Source organism: Pseudomyrmex gracilis, unplaced genomic scaffold (genome assembly GCF_002006095.1).
Source record: "Pseudomyrmex gracilis isolate BER0280 unplaced genomic scaffold, ASM200609v1 scaffold_420, whole genome shotgun sequence".
NCBI classification, from domain to species: Eukaryota; Metazoa; Arthropoda; class Insecta; order Hymenoptera; family Formicidae; genus Pseudomyrmex; species Pseudomyrmex gracilis.
In genome coordinates, this window is record NW_018021004.1 from 50,580 (window position 1) to 64,764 (window position 14,185).

General features: G+C 38.4%; 1 protein-coding gene across 4 annotated transcripts in view; it reads right to left on the minus strand.

The window, feature by feature from the left end:
* Nucleotides 1-14,185, minus strand: part of LOC109860589 (trafficking kinesin-binding protein milt) — a 34,883-nt gene that overhangs the window by 13,270 nt on the left and 7,428 nt on the right. For 3 of the 4 annotated variants that reach the window (XM_020439793.1, XM_020439795.1, XM_020439796.1), the window contains 2 exons: nt 13,091-13,195; nt 11,504-11,608 (listed from right to left, as the gene is read on the minus strand). In XM_020439793.1, the coding sequence (XP_020295382.1) occupies nt 11,504-11,608; nt 13,091-13,195 (210 nt within the window). Of the gene's footprint in view, nt 1-1,295; nt 2,012-11,503; nt 11,609-13,090; nt 13,196-14,185 lie in introns of those variants that run through there. The other variant, XM_020439794.1, reaches the window with a different exon arrangement.

Below are 14,185 nucleotides of genomic sequence, written 5' to 3' on the forward strand. Positions count from 1 at the left end.
GACGCGACGGTTGAATCGATCTTTTTATATGGTGACTTGCTTCTTTTAAGATGGCGTAAATGAGAAAATAATGATTATTTGATTTACAAAACATATGATTATCTGATAGAAATTATATTTTGCGTTAGAATCTAACGATTCTACGTTATTCGCTAAAAAAATCTCAGTAGGAGATAAATTTTCCGACTTTTTCGGTCATGCATGAATTACACCGTGATTAAGTCACCGAGCGCGATAGACGTCAAGGACCTCGCGTTTACATGATTCGCGTGCAAAATGCCCATGTATATAGAGTGTAATTGTGGGAACAGATAAAAAGATAGAGACGCGCGTGAATAATACGGGATGAGAGTTCACGGATTTCCCATGACCGGCGGGGAAAGGAAAACCGGAAGGGTGTGCAGCATGATGCTAATGTTTTGTTAACCGTAAACTTGTTAGCCGCGTCTCTTCATTAGACGTAAGCGTTTTCTCGTGTCATTCAAGTTTAATTTCTATTAAAGAAACAAAACGTAAGTACGTTTTATAAGCATGTGACAATGCAATTATTATATATTATCAATTCGTCATCTTGCAAAATATACATTTTAGAATTATCTTGTTACCGAACTTTCGAATCGTACTTTAATTGTATACTGTTATTTGTAAAATAACACGTCGAAGAACGTTAAAGTTGTTTTAATTGCAACAGTATGGCGAGTACAAGGAGGAATCATCGTTATCTTTGGGAAGCATTTCGACATAACTCGCGGTTTGACGATTATTATGCGCGCCGCCGTGCGATTGCCGCTCTCGACGATTCCGACGAATCCACACCTGCTTGCGTTCGATCTTTTTCAAAGAAGCTTTGCAATATGCGGCCGCCTGTTTCCGCGGCAAAACCACCAGCAGTCCGTCCGACATCTCGGGCATTTCACCCTGCAGCAGCGGCGACGCGTTGATTCGCCCCTGATCTTCGAAGTTGCGATCATTTTCGCAATTATTGACATGTTATGGATGTTATAAATTTAACTTCGTTTGTCTGCCGTCGCGACAGAAGATCGGGACATGTTCCAGAATGTCGTAAGATCCGATCTCGCACGCGGCGTGAGCGTATTGTACCGATTTAAGAATTGATCAAATCAATTATGTTTTTTTTCCACCGTTAATGAGATCAAACGGAGATAGTTACTGAATATAGATCCAGTATTTGCACGTCTATAAATAAACTTGCACTTGTTCAAGAGCAAACAGTCTCCGACGTAAAAATGTCTTAGTAACTAATATTGCATCAAAAAGCTTAACAACTAATTTACCTCTGTTCAATAGCAGAGTTCGAATAACTCTAATGTAGATCTTGCCGTGCTTGGTTCGCGCGACGTGGAACAAAAAGTCCGAGAGACTGCCATCGCCTTCGTGTATTTCTGTTCTCTCGGCCAGGATCTCGCGGAGCGTTTCGACACGTTCTTCCGGTGTGCTTTCGTCCGGCGGACCGAGTTTCCTCTCGAGATACTCGACGACACCGATATCCTCCCAGAACAACGGCGAATCAGACGCATCTTGTCGCGACAAAACGTTCTGTCTCGTTCGATTGACCGCAGAGTCGACGAGATCGGTCTCGGACATGAGACCGGCGTACGAAACGTCCAACGCGATGCTGTCAAAGATTGAGTCGCGGTGGGTGATGATGGAGCCGATGTTTCTCTCTCGCGAAGTCGACGGAGTAGTAGGTTCATCTTGACAAGAAAAAGACGAGGGCAGAGAAGACGCATCGCCGCCCGTGCGAAAGGGAATCGACCTCTTCATGACATTCACATGACCCTGTGCTCGCGGGCGGATTGAGAGTTCAGAAGCTGAAAGCTCCTTTAGATCGAGCCGTTTTGTGTAATTATTTTACTTTCTATCTTCTTTGTACTGTTCGGTTTCTTCAGCGGATTTTCTCTTCAATGTTGCGGTGTCGTTAAAAATATTTACATCCAAGAATTAAAATAATAAATATTTAGAAAACAAATCACTAACGCGCGCGCGCACACACACACACACACACACACACACATACACACAAGTTTCTTACACCTTGTTTTTTTAGAAGTTCGTCATTTACAGTTTGTATTTTTACATTCACACTAAACTATCGCTTCTAATGTTTTAGCAATTCGATCGGTAAACTTGACACGTGATTTTTTTCTCTTGACTTGATAACATAGATCATTTGTCGAGGGAAAACGTTTATTGTTTCTCGATTGATGTCATTGCGCGTTTCCACAAATTTACGTACGTATATTATCTTTATCTCTCGAAAGAAGCGACATCACTTTTGAGACAACACGTGAGAAACTATCCAATCTCCGGAATCTATCTGCGCAAGATGGAAATCGCACTTTCCTCATTAAATTGGTCCGTGCCAATACGTTTCTTGCGTTTTCATCGTCGACGAAAGTCGTTCAGCTCGATCGTAAATCAGGAAGTAACATACGATTCATTGCGAGATCGTTCTCGCGGAATATTAAAAGTAAACAAATTATGTTCCTCGATAACGTTACATCTAATTGCAAGTAAAAGAAACTTGTTTCTCGAGAGAAAGCGCGAAATATTAAAACTTATCTGTCAATATACACGCATCGTATAATTTTGTTGTGTTAAATTACATGTTTACAAAATACTGCTGTTGAATTACGGAAATAACTGAACTTTGGAATAATTAAAGCAGAAAGTTTTTACTCGATAAGCAATTGCAAATATAATTAAAGCTTCGAAAAAAATTGCAAATTCAACGTAAAAAAAGTATTAAAAAAAAAAAATCAACTCATTGGTCATTGGTGTGTAAACGTGAATAAAAACATTTGTTAAAGCAATAAATCGATAAACAATATCAGAACCTAATCGATAATAAAGGCCCGATATAACTCGGAAGTTGGCGGAGAGAGAGGACGAATAACATCTCGGCTCCCCGTGTAACACGTAGGAAGGTTTTTTCACAATCGTTTGTAATGCAATTTATATGGCGAAATCAAATTTCACGTTGTTCATGTATTGAATAACATGCTGCGCGATCGTTATGATCGCTCAGTGTTACTTCAACGGTATCGAAGTGTAAGTAGGTGAAAAATGAAGGGTTTCTGTCGATGTTGCGAGGCGAACGTATAGAAGGAAGCAGATTTCGAGCTTATCAAAACGGAACATCGCTCGCGGCTTAATCAGAAATATATATATATTGTCACTGATCAAGTAATCAACTAATCAGCGCTCGCGCGAAATGCATCAAGATTCGGAACGATCGCCGGAAATGATCGGTCTGGAAACGAGAGCAAACGATTTTTTTTTTTTTCAAGGCCGATTTTCGGAATTCAAGAGAAATCTATCTAAAAAAACAAAAAAAACAAAAAAAAAAAAAACAAAAAAAACAAACCAAAACAAAACTACACAGAATGAATCTTCATGTTATAATTAGTATCACACGTACACACTCGTCGAAAGTGTCGAATTGCGCAATACACAAGCCATAAAATGATCAAAGAATGATCTCATTTGAGATTCGTGAAAGTAACCGAGTTCTGTGTGTGTGTGTGTGTGTATGTGTGTGAACGGATCTTGAAAAAGTACAATTCTGAGGAGAATCTTCGCGCGTATATATCGGTAACGAACCATATTGTGTATATCGCGAGCGATTTTCTTTCGCGATAATTTCGATCCGCGAACGATCGATCGACGAAATCGTCTCAAGTTGACGCTTTCGCCGCGAAGCACGCACGCGCGTATAATTTTCGGGTGGTAAATTTCGTTTCCTCGAAGTCGATTTCACTGTTGCCGTGCGCGAAATTCAGAATCCGGCGAATAATAAAGAGAAAGCACGAAGGGAGAAAAGATAAAAACGAATCCGCTTTCGCGCGAGGACGGACGCTTAAATCGATCGATATGATGAAAACGATCGGTGAAAACGTAACATGATGAAAACGTTCATTGCTGAAACAGTCATCGACATTGTCCGGACTTTTGTCACGGGATACTATACAGATCGAGTTAATTATCATAAACGATACGTTGTTAATTTGCTCTGATCGTTATCGTCGCATCTCATTACGCAATAATTGTCCACAAGCAACAATTTGAGCGAAAAACTTCAAGTCAGACTAACGCGGCAAATGAAATTGGCAATCATCCTTCAGTCTGCTATGAACTCGCAAACGCGATGCGAATACATACGCGACGGAGAAAACTCATTCACTACGCAGTGAGGCGAACGATGCAATCCAACGGCATTTTTATATAAAAATAGTTTCAAATACTGAATAGTTACGGACTAACAACATCATAGAAATATCATCAAATTGAATATGTTTCCAAGCAAAATTAAATTACTAAATTATATTTATTTAATTTTTAGTTTTTGATTTAGTTTTTGATAATAAAGAATTAAATTGATTAGAACGTTAGAGATGCAAAAATATTTATTTTTAAAAAGTGCAAATGACAACATCAACAAAGAACTTGTAGCTGCTTTTTATCGCGTTGCAATTATCGAACGTAAAACTTTCGATCGGGGAAAGAATCGAATTAGCCGATAACGATCTCACACAGTTTAAAAGTAATGCGAATAAACAACGATAAGAGCTGGTAAAAATCTCGCACACGACGAAAAAGTCTCGTCGTGACTAAGCGCGTGTCGCAGCAAGCATTAGCAAACAATAGAGGCACTTTTAAACATAAAGTGTGATAAAATGTGTAGCGCAAATACTTTTTTTTAATTGTAGTTGCTCAGTAGTTACAGAATATCATGCAAACAGAGATAATAGAAAGTGTGATCGAGCTCGTCGATAACTAGATCCAATTAAAGACGTTTTTCTTAATAAACGAGATGCTTCTCAAAATAATTGATACAAAACAAAGCGCGAAGAACAAACGAACTATAAATATTAATTTAGAAATATATAGGAATATTCTTCTGATTGCAACCACGAAAAGCGATGTAATAAGTCGCGTTTATTTTCAGTAAACGCGTGCGTGATAACATAATAAGAATGTAAATATATACAGTTTCTTTCTTCGGCGAAGATAGCGTGAACTTATTTAACCGATATATCAGGAAAAAAAACAATTCAACGCTTATCGATACACGTGTAGAGATACAGTTCAATTAGTTTCGGTTCTCTGTGAATGAAGGTCAAAAGCTGAAAATGAATTAGGCTGTTGAAGAGGAAACAAACAAAACTTCTCTCGATTCGAACATGACATGAATCGATATATCGAGACGTGTGCAATGTTAATAATTGCGTGTAGCATCGCCGGCAGAAGGCAGCGAACTCTTTTTGCGTAACGGTAATTAACTTTTCGTCGTGGTCGCTGACGCGAATGAAATTATTATTCAAGCGTCTAGCGACTGCTCTACGCAAGCGGATCAATCGCGGTTCTATTAATAAATACTGCCGTGCGAGAAATAAGGAAAAATCGCAAATCGCGCGAGTTGCCGCACGAAATACACGGTTTTATTTTTTTTTCTTTCTCTCTCTCTCTAGAAAGACCAGGTCTACTTGCGGGGTTAGGTGTGTCACTCTCCTCGAGATATTCAAGGCCACCCTTTTGGAGCTCTGCGAGAAAGACACAGAACAGAAATAGAGCCGCACACTTCGCGCGCAGAGAACTGTATCGCGCTATGCGAGTGAAAGATGCGCTCGTTGCGTCTTCTCTTCCTTCGCATATATTTTCAGAGACATTACGAAGGTCATTATCCTGTAATCAGTAACTCAATCTCTCCACAACTTCTTAAGCGAGTCATATAGTATAAATCACCCATACCTAATTTTTCATTATGAAGAATTTATTTTTGTTAATGACGATAATTATTAATACTATAGTAATTTTTTATTATTATTAAAAATGTAAAACAGTATATCTCTTTTCTGAGCCTTCTTAAGTGTAACAACATTTAATGATCAAAAAACAGAAGTGAATAAAAACATTCAGGCATTTTTTTTATACTCAACGTTTTTTAAATACCATAATGTAATTATTAGGGATTATTAGGGACACTATGTTCAACAGTCTAGTATAATTTTAGTACAAGGATAAAAATTGTTTCATATAAATTACTTTTTCCGATAGAGTGAATTCTTATGATAAGATATTTATATAAACGACTGTCATTTTAAAAGTGGTGTCATTACTTTGTAATTTATGTACAATTTTTTGATAAATAGACGATATTAGGATGTATATTAATCTTTAGACAATCGCAAAAGCCCCTTTTGGGGCTTCATACAAACCTCGAGATTTCACGCAACGTGTATGTTCTTAATATACATGAAGTTTTGACAAAAAAAAAATATACTATTTCAAAATGAAAAAATGTCGGCCGTCTAAAGGTCAACCTTTATACCAACGTGTGTGTTCTTGATATACGTGAATTTTTGAGAAAAAAATATATTATTTCAATGAAAAAATGTCGGTCGTCTAAATGTTAATAAATAAAATTGTACAGAGAGTAGATAAAAAACTGTCAATATATCGAATTTCTCTTCATCAAGACACGAGTTCTCGAACGTCTTTTCCGTCTCTCTACACAATTATCACGTCGATCGTAAATGGACTATGTCAACACACCTTGTGACATTCTTTTACATTCTGTTCCCGATATCGCGCGAATGCATAGCGAGCATGCGCCACAATTTCTTAGCGTGACAATTCATTTTTGTACAAAGATAGCGCATACATATATACGTACATACATATATACATACATACAGAGCTACATATGTACAACGCACATAGAAGAGAGTGGATTCGATCTGTAAGCGGCTAAACTTTTAGCTGCTCCGGAAATGACCTAACCTAGGAGGATCGGGCAAAGTTCGGGGGGGGATTCACACGATCGAGATGAACGATTTCGATTTAAGCGTGTTGATAACGCCGCTAGATGGAAATCGCGATGTCAACGTTGTCTAATCGCGTGTCGACGTTATTGCGCGCACCCAAAAGAAAAAGATCCTCGGAGAGATCCTTCCGAATCTTGCAGAATCCGGGCGGCAACTGCTTCGCGCTGCGGCTTAGGTCGCGCATGCTCAACGTACTAGGCACAGTGGCGTAAACCGAACAATCGCTGCGACAAAAACGTCTTCGTGTGAGTCAGATGACGGATCGCGGTTCGTGACGACCGCCGCGCGCTTAATTTCGCGAAACGGGCGCGTGACGCGTGTAACTGACGAACGAGCGCGCGGCGGATAAACGCGCACAATATTATCAACAACGAAACGAATCACGCGGCTGCACAAGCGTGACTGAACCGAACGGAACGAAGTTTCCGCCGGCGTGGCGCGGACGAAGTGAAGTGCGCGCGCGTTTCAAGCGCCGCGCCACGTGATTGGCTGAACGCGACTGGAGCCGCTCCTGACCGGTCCGGGTGCGATGAACGCGCGCCGTAGGGACAAGCGAGAAAGCTCGATAACGAGGAAGCTCGTTGTTGATCATGTTTGAGAGATGCGCGAGTCCCCGTAAGCTCTGATAAAAGATTGACGTGTCACAATAATACACTGCGCGCACTCGATTGTTGTGTGAGTAAACAATGTGACAGTTTTCTAGGTGAGAAAACACATGTGGCTATATACATATATGTATACGTAATCTGCAATTCAAATACAAAAAATTGAGACGCATAAATTTTGTCCGCGCGATTAATTAGAGATTGATAATACTTAAAAAAAAAATTATCCAGTTTATACTCTATTTTAACTTAAAGTGGTTATGCCAGAGTCTGTTGACCATTTCTCGTCATACTTTTCTCTATTTATTTTTTTTAATAAACTTCAAATCTTTGTTTAAAGATTTTATATTTTCCTGTAGCATTTTTCTATGTGGCAAAAAAATAGTTTATAGATAGTTTTCATTTTATAATTTTAAAATATGTTGATCACTTCATTTACATCAGATATCTCGAGCGACATTTAGCGCGTTCCAGCCTTTCAAATAATAACCACACACATCACGTTATCTTTAATTTTAAACGCTCGAGGTAAGTCTGTTATATAAAATGTCGAAGTTGATTTACACGATAAGCACGATAATCCTTAGATTATTTCGCGCATGATAAATCGTGACTAGCGAAAGGAGGAATGCGAATCAGCGTTGTCGAATTGTGTGTGATTGTTGATTATCGGGTGAATGCGCAGGTGGGGCGTCCGACATTTCCAGAATAAGCGACGAGAACGATCAGAAAGATATTTCTTTGAGAAAGCGATGCTCTTTGTTGTGCGCAACGCCTTTCATTAAAATTCACAATATTCAAAAATGCATAACATTCTCATTGTTAAACTACTTGGGAAAGAGAGAGAGATTAGTCTTGTTTTACTAATATCAAAACATTCGATACAAGAAGCTACAATCGATCTGTACGAGTTTCAACGATGCAAATAACAGATTAAATAGCGTCAATGACTGTAACTATAGATAAACAAGAGTTTTTTTTAATTTTGCCAGCGCGCGACATCGGCGCAATGTGTTTGTGGTTTCTTTGTTTCTTCGGCTGATGAGAAAAGCGGCGTCTCTAATCGCTCGTTGGGACACACGACGCGAGCTGACAAATGATTGGATAGCGCGCAATTAAACGACAAACTTGCAAACACTTTCTACTATGTCGGATGCGACCGTAAGTTGAATGGAGAAATCACGCGCGACGTCGCAAGAACAAGGGGGAATTGTCGTGAGAACCACAAAAAAGAAAAAAAAAAAAAAGAAAAAGAAACAACAGCCCGCCGTATCATTCTTTCCTAAAGTTTCACCGTTTTACACACGCGGTTGGAAAAAAGGTGAAAAGGTAAGCTCGGCGCGCATATGCAAAATAAAATTGGAGAGAAGTGGAACGGTGTCGGCCGGAGGATGCGTCGCGGCCTCAACAATGTGCGATCTCCTCCCCGTTCGCCTCGTGAGAGAATTCTCATTATTACTTTGAGGTGCAATAACACGGAAAACAGTGATTAGTTGTGTAAATAACCGGACAAATTGGACGGTCTTCCGACAGTAAAACAACTAAAACCCGCGATGTAGGGAGTGCCAAGACGTTTTTTTTTAATCGTTCAACGGAGGCGTGCGAACCGACTCGCATATAAAACGCGAATATATATTATACGCAAATTAATATCTCCGCAAGGTGATACTTTGGAAAGAGAAATTAAAAAGAACAAACATTTATACACATCTAAGTATGAAATGTTATATAAAATGTTCTTTTTCGTTTTCTCGTTGTATCTTGTGATCAAAACATTCTTCATACATCTTTTTTTACTATATAAAATATCACGTAGTTCGGATTTATGAATAACAATAGATAATTAAGTAATAATAGATAATAAATGTGGAAAAGGATATGAACTTGCTACTACAGATAAATATACTTGCTACTACAGATAAATATGCGGAGTGTCTTCTTGCCTGCATCTAATCAGTTTCGAGCGTGTCTTCCCTGCAATCTCCGGTAATTAGTATTATACCTGCCGCTTCCTAAATAGATGCTTATTTCAAAGTAGAATGTATCATTAAATGTACATTTACCGCAAATCAATACGCATTGTATTTGATATGCAATTACATTCGTTAAGAACAATGTGCGGAGTCCTGGTAATTGCACAAGAAAAAAAATTTAATTGACGTGAATTCTATTAATACAATCTAGATCTTTTTTCATACACTCTTTTTTTTGTACATTGTTACCACTACACGAACATTAGTTACTAACAATTGGATAAGATTGTGAGAAGATGAAAGAGTATTAGGTGCAAGCCAAAACACATGTGTTTTTTTATTAAATTTAAAAACCAATACAAACATTTCAATCCCTTTTTTTAGATTTTCTCTTTAGCAGATTTTTCTTGAGCAGAACATATTGAACTTTGTTGTGGTGTGAAGTGGATTCGGTTGTTCTCTGGTGATTTAAACAGAGTTACGCTTCACACATAACGAGTAGTCAACCTACTAATTATTATTTCAATTATTATTGCTTACACACTGAAGAAAAACTAAATAAAGGAAAATCTCAAAACGTCCGTCATTGGGTTTTTACATTAAATAAAAATCACATATTGTACATTTTGTGTTTTGCGACTCGCATTTGCTCTAATATTCTGTTTGTTATCAATACATGGCAATAACAAATGCATTATAGTTAAATCTTGATAGAAAATGGACGTGCGAGATAAGATAAAAAACGTGCGATTCAATGAATATAGAGAAGAAAGAAGAGGAGATGGTTTCGCGTGCCAATTACTAAATAGACTGGTACATCTTGGATATACCGTTCTCTCGTATTTGTCGATAGTCGCAAGAAACGATTCAGTGTAAATATACAGGCATTGTTTTCTTTCCGGGGATCAAGATGTTCCACAAAGAAACTGAAAGGTCGCGATGTTATTAACCGAATTATTATTGCTCCGTTGACGGATTTAATACTTAAAAAGAATATCACGGAAAATGTAAAATAAATTGAATGCTAAGATATTTCTCGATGATTATTCGGACGATTTAAATCTCGGAGAAAACAAGCGTCCGAATGAACACGACATGTTAAATTTTTGCCATTAAATGTTATTTTATTTTCAACGTACAATGCGATCGTCCGGTTGTTTCTTGCGCGGTATCTAGAGCACGTAATAAAAATAAAACGAGCAATGCCACATACGCAGCTCGGAAATATAGAAATTGCTAATCAGTAACACGCGAGACGCGCTGTCGCGCAGCGAAACGCGAGCGTGTCATTTTCCGCTCGTATGAGAAAATTGTTTTCCTGAACTGTATATGATTCTTCTCTCTTCTTCATCTCGTCGTCGTGGAATTCGGTTGCAGCGTGTCGTATAAGTAAATCGACGGCATTTCAACGCCTTGACGAACGCGATAATTCGCCGTTTTTCCATCTCGTTTAACAGGGATAGATTTCTTCTACGCAATACGCGCAATTTCTGCTCGCCACGCATCGCGGAATCGCGCTCGAGCAAAAGGCAACGCAATTGCCACTCTACCGGCGCGCAGCGTCGACGAGTTTTTCTATTGTAAATGGCTTAGAGATTATTATATTAGAGCGCGCGCTCGCTGCATTAATTTGCAACGTGAACGACCGAATATCACTTCCACATTTCCGGATCTTGCGGTATTTTTCCATTCTCCGTGCTATTACGTTTGTAATTGCAAGTGATAAGACATAGCAATTAGACGTAGTAATTGCACGTCAAATTGTGAATAGAACGCGGTTCGAATCGAAGAATCTTGCACATTTGAAAACATTGTAATTTTTTTCTGCGCGGACTCTTCTTTCTATCGCGAGAAAAACTGCGCGCATCAAAGAAGCACGATGCACCACAAAATCAGTTATTTTCACCGAGCTCCGAGTTGGAAAGATTAATTTTGTTTTTTCGCGCAATAAAACGTTTGTCAACTTTTTCTGGCCTCTCTGCATTACCACTTGAATTATTTATTTAACTCACGCTGCGTTTTAATATACAAAAAAAAAAAAAGATTTGCGAAAGAAACAATGGAAAATTGTACTTACTGAAGTAGTTAAGAGTCTCCCGGATCTGATCCGGCGATAGTTTCAGATCGACGTCCTCTACCTTGAGCGCGGGCGCCGGAACAAACCAATCGGCGTTCTCGTACCCTGCAAAAATAGAAAAAAAAAAGTATATGAGGTAACATTTAAGTCTCGCTTCTCTGAGCTTCATCATCGTTCGCTCAATTGCGCCGCGCGCTCCGAATTCTCGGCAATCTAGACTGTCCGTCTGCTGGAACAAAGATTGCAAAATTGTGCTAAACACCTCACGGTCTGCATGTTACGCGATAAAACACGCGGGTGCATTATATTCCGGAGCGATATATTATCGCGCTAATTAATGCGGTAATCGCCGCGTTCCCTAAGAACGGGGGAGAAACAAAAACGCCATTGCTTGTCGATGTGAAACAGAGTCGGGCTAAATGTACTGTAGCTAATTGGTGGACACGCGTGCGCTCTATGCTCCCGCGCGGGCACACCCTGCTATATAGAGACGCATCTTTTTAGAGGCTTCTAGCTTTTATTGCTGAGACACGCGATACGGGTCCACCATGGTTGATAGTTAATCACTCGGCTTGTGCCACATACGGAAAAAAAAAACTGTACAAGTGTTATAAACTCGACTTTCTTTTTACACCTCAACAATTTTTTTATCATTAACTGGTACTTGTTGAAAATTAAAATGGATTGAAAAAGACCATATACGAGTTATATACAAAGTCTTATTTGCTGAAGAAGATCCCAACAAGGATCGAAACGTCTGATATATATATTAAGTTTCAGAATAAATCAAATACACCAAGACTCTTTGTATACGCGTATAACTTGTGTGGCCTTTTCCACACAATCCATTTCAATTTTTTCTATATTTTCCTTGATATACGATTGAACTTTACTACTATAATCTGTTTTTAATATCACAAATTATTTTTGTGCTTAAAATATATTTATATTGATATTATATCAATTTGTGTTTTTTTTCTATTTAATTACATCCATCTTTGGCGTTAACATAATTTTGCAATATTAATATTTCGTAAAACGCTTATTATTAATATGTGAAACCCTTGGAGAGTAAAGAAGAGAAGCCGACACAAAGTGTCATTTCCGCAAAGTTGTCGTTTGCGAGATATTATCCTACATAGTTTATCCTACATACATTGGACAGGCTTCCATTTAATTAAGGCGCACGAAATTCGATCCGACGAACGAGTTGCACTCTCTCGCATTTCAGGGCTTTCTTTGTCTGTTTAAATCATCAATATTATTAATTTTTTTCTCAATCATATCGATCACAAAAACGATAAAGAGCCACATATCAATTTATTCCACGTCGTAAACATTTAACGTTAATAAAACATATATATGAAATGACACACTAATGATATATTTTTATTATCGATATAAAACACAAATGATTTTCATCGAGACATATTTATCTGTTAGGTATGTTGATTAGCTTATCTCTCAAAATATATTTATCAGCGATATGGTTCTTCGCACACAGTTGTATTATTTCAGAATATAAAAATTTTGATAACAATCGCTACATTTTGCGTCAAAAATTCGGTCGAAACAAAAATAACTTGCCTTGAAACTCCGTCAAGGTGTCGGCTCGAAGACGATATCTCGGGATCTGTTCTTCCAGCAAGCTGATTATCTCGACCTCTGGCAATTCCTCACCGCTGCACACATCTGTAACAATCGCCGCAGCATCCAGCGTTACTAAGCGCCGCGAAGGCCGTCATTATGTATTGCGCGCACCATAAATCACCGTTCCGCTTTAGACTCGCGTGCAAACTCGAGCGTGCGGGGAACGTTACGCGTTATTCGGTCTCATACGTGTACGTGCTCGAAGCACGTGCGATAAAATTGCACGCATTACGCGTGTCTTCCTTTAAAAAAAAAGGAAAAACTTTTACGCCCCAAAAAAATTATCATCGTCAATTCGAGAGAACGTTATGACGCACGATTGTAAATTCTCGATGGTATAATACATAGTGTGATTTAATTATAGTGTTGACGTAACAACGTGTATCATAAAACGCGTACGGAGAAGAAGGAACAGAGTAACGCGGGAGAAAAGCGTGATTATAAATATAATTATTATTCACGGCATTTTATTGTTTATGAAAATGCAACGATGCGAACTTGAGAAGCACAAAATTTCGCACATAATACGTCAATGAATTTTGCTTGTTACTTATTCATTGTTTTTTATGTACAACAAGTATGTACGCCCCATAGTGGTAATATAAAAAATATATTCTTATATACATAAACATTCTTTTTCTTTTTTTATACACATCACCATAAAGATATTAAAAAACCATCGTGCGCGTTGTATTATACATCGCGCGATAAAAATCAACTACTCGGGAGGTAAGATAAGCGCGCGTGACCGGTATGACAAAAAAAATCACATGCAACACAATAAGAAAAGAATATTAAGAGGAATCCGCGGCTAACCGCAAGTAAGGAACTCTTTGAGGAAAGACGAACGCGCATCAGCAATGCGTTTTGCACGGAGCACATATACAGATGTACGTTTCGAATATGACCACAGAGTGTTTTCTACTCAACCAAAAAAAATTTTTAAAGCCTTGAAGCAAAATTTGTTGTCGAGAAGTTGAGAAAACATTGTTACGTCGCAATTACTTGACTTTCTTCTGTTTTTGCATACAT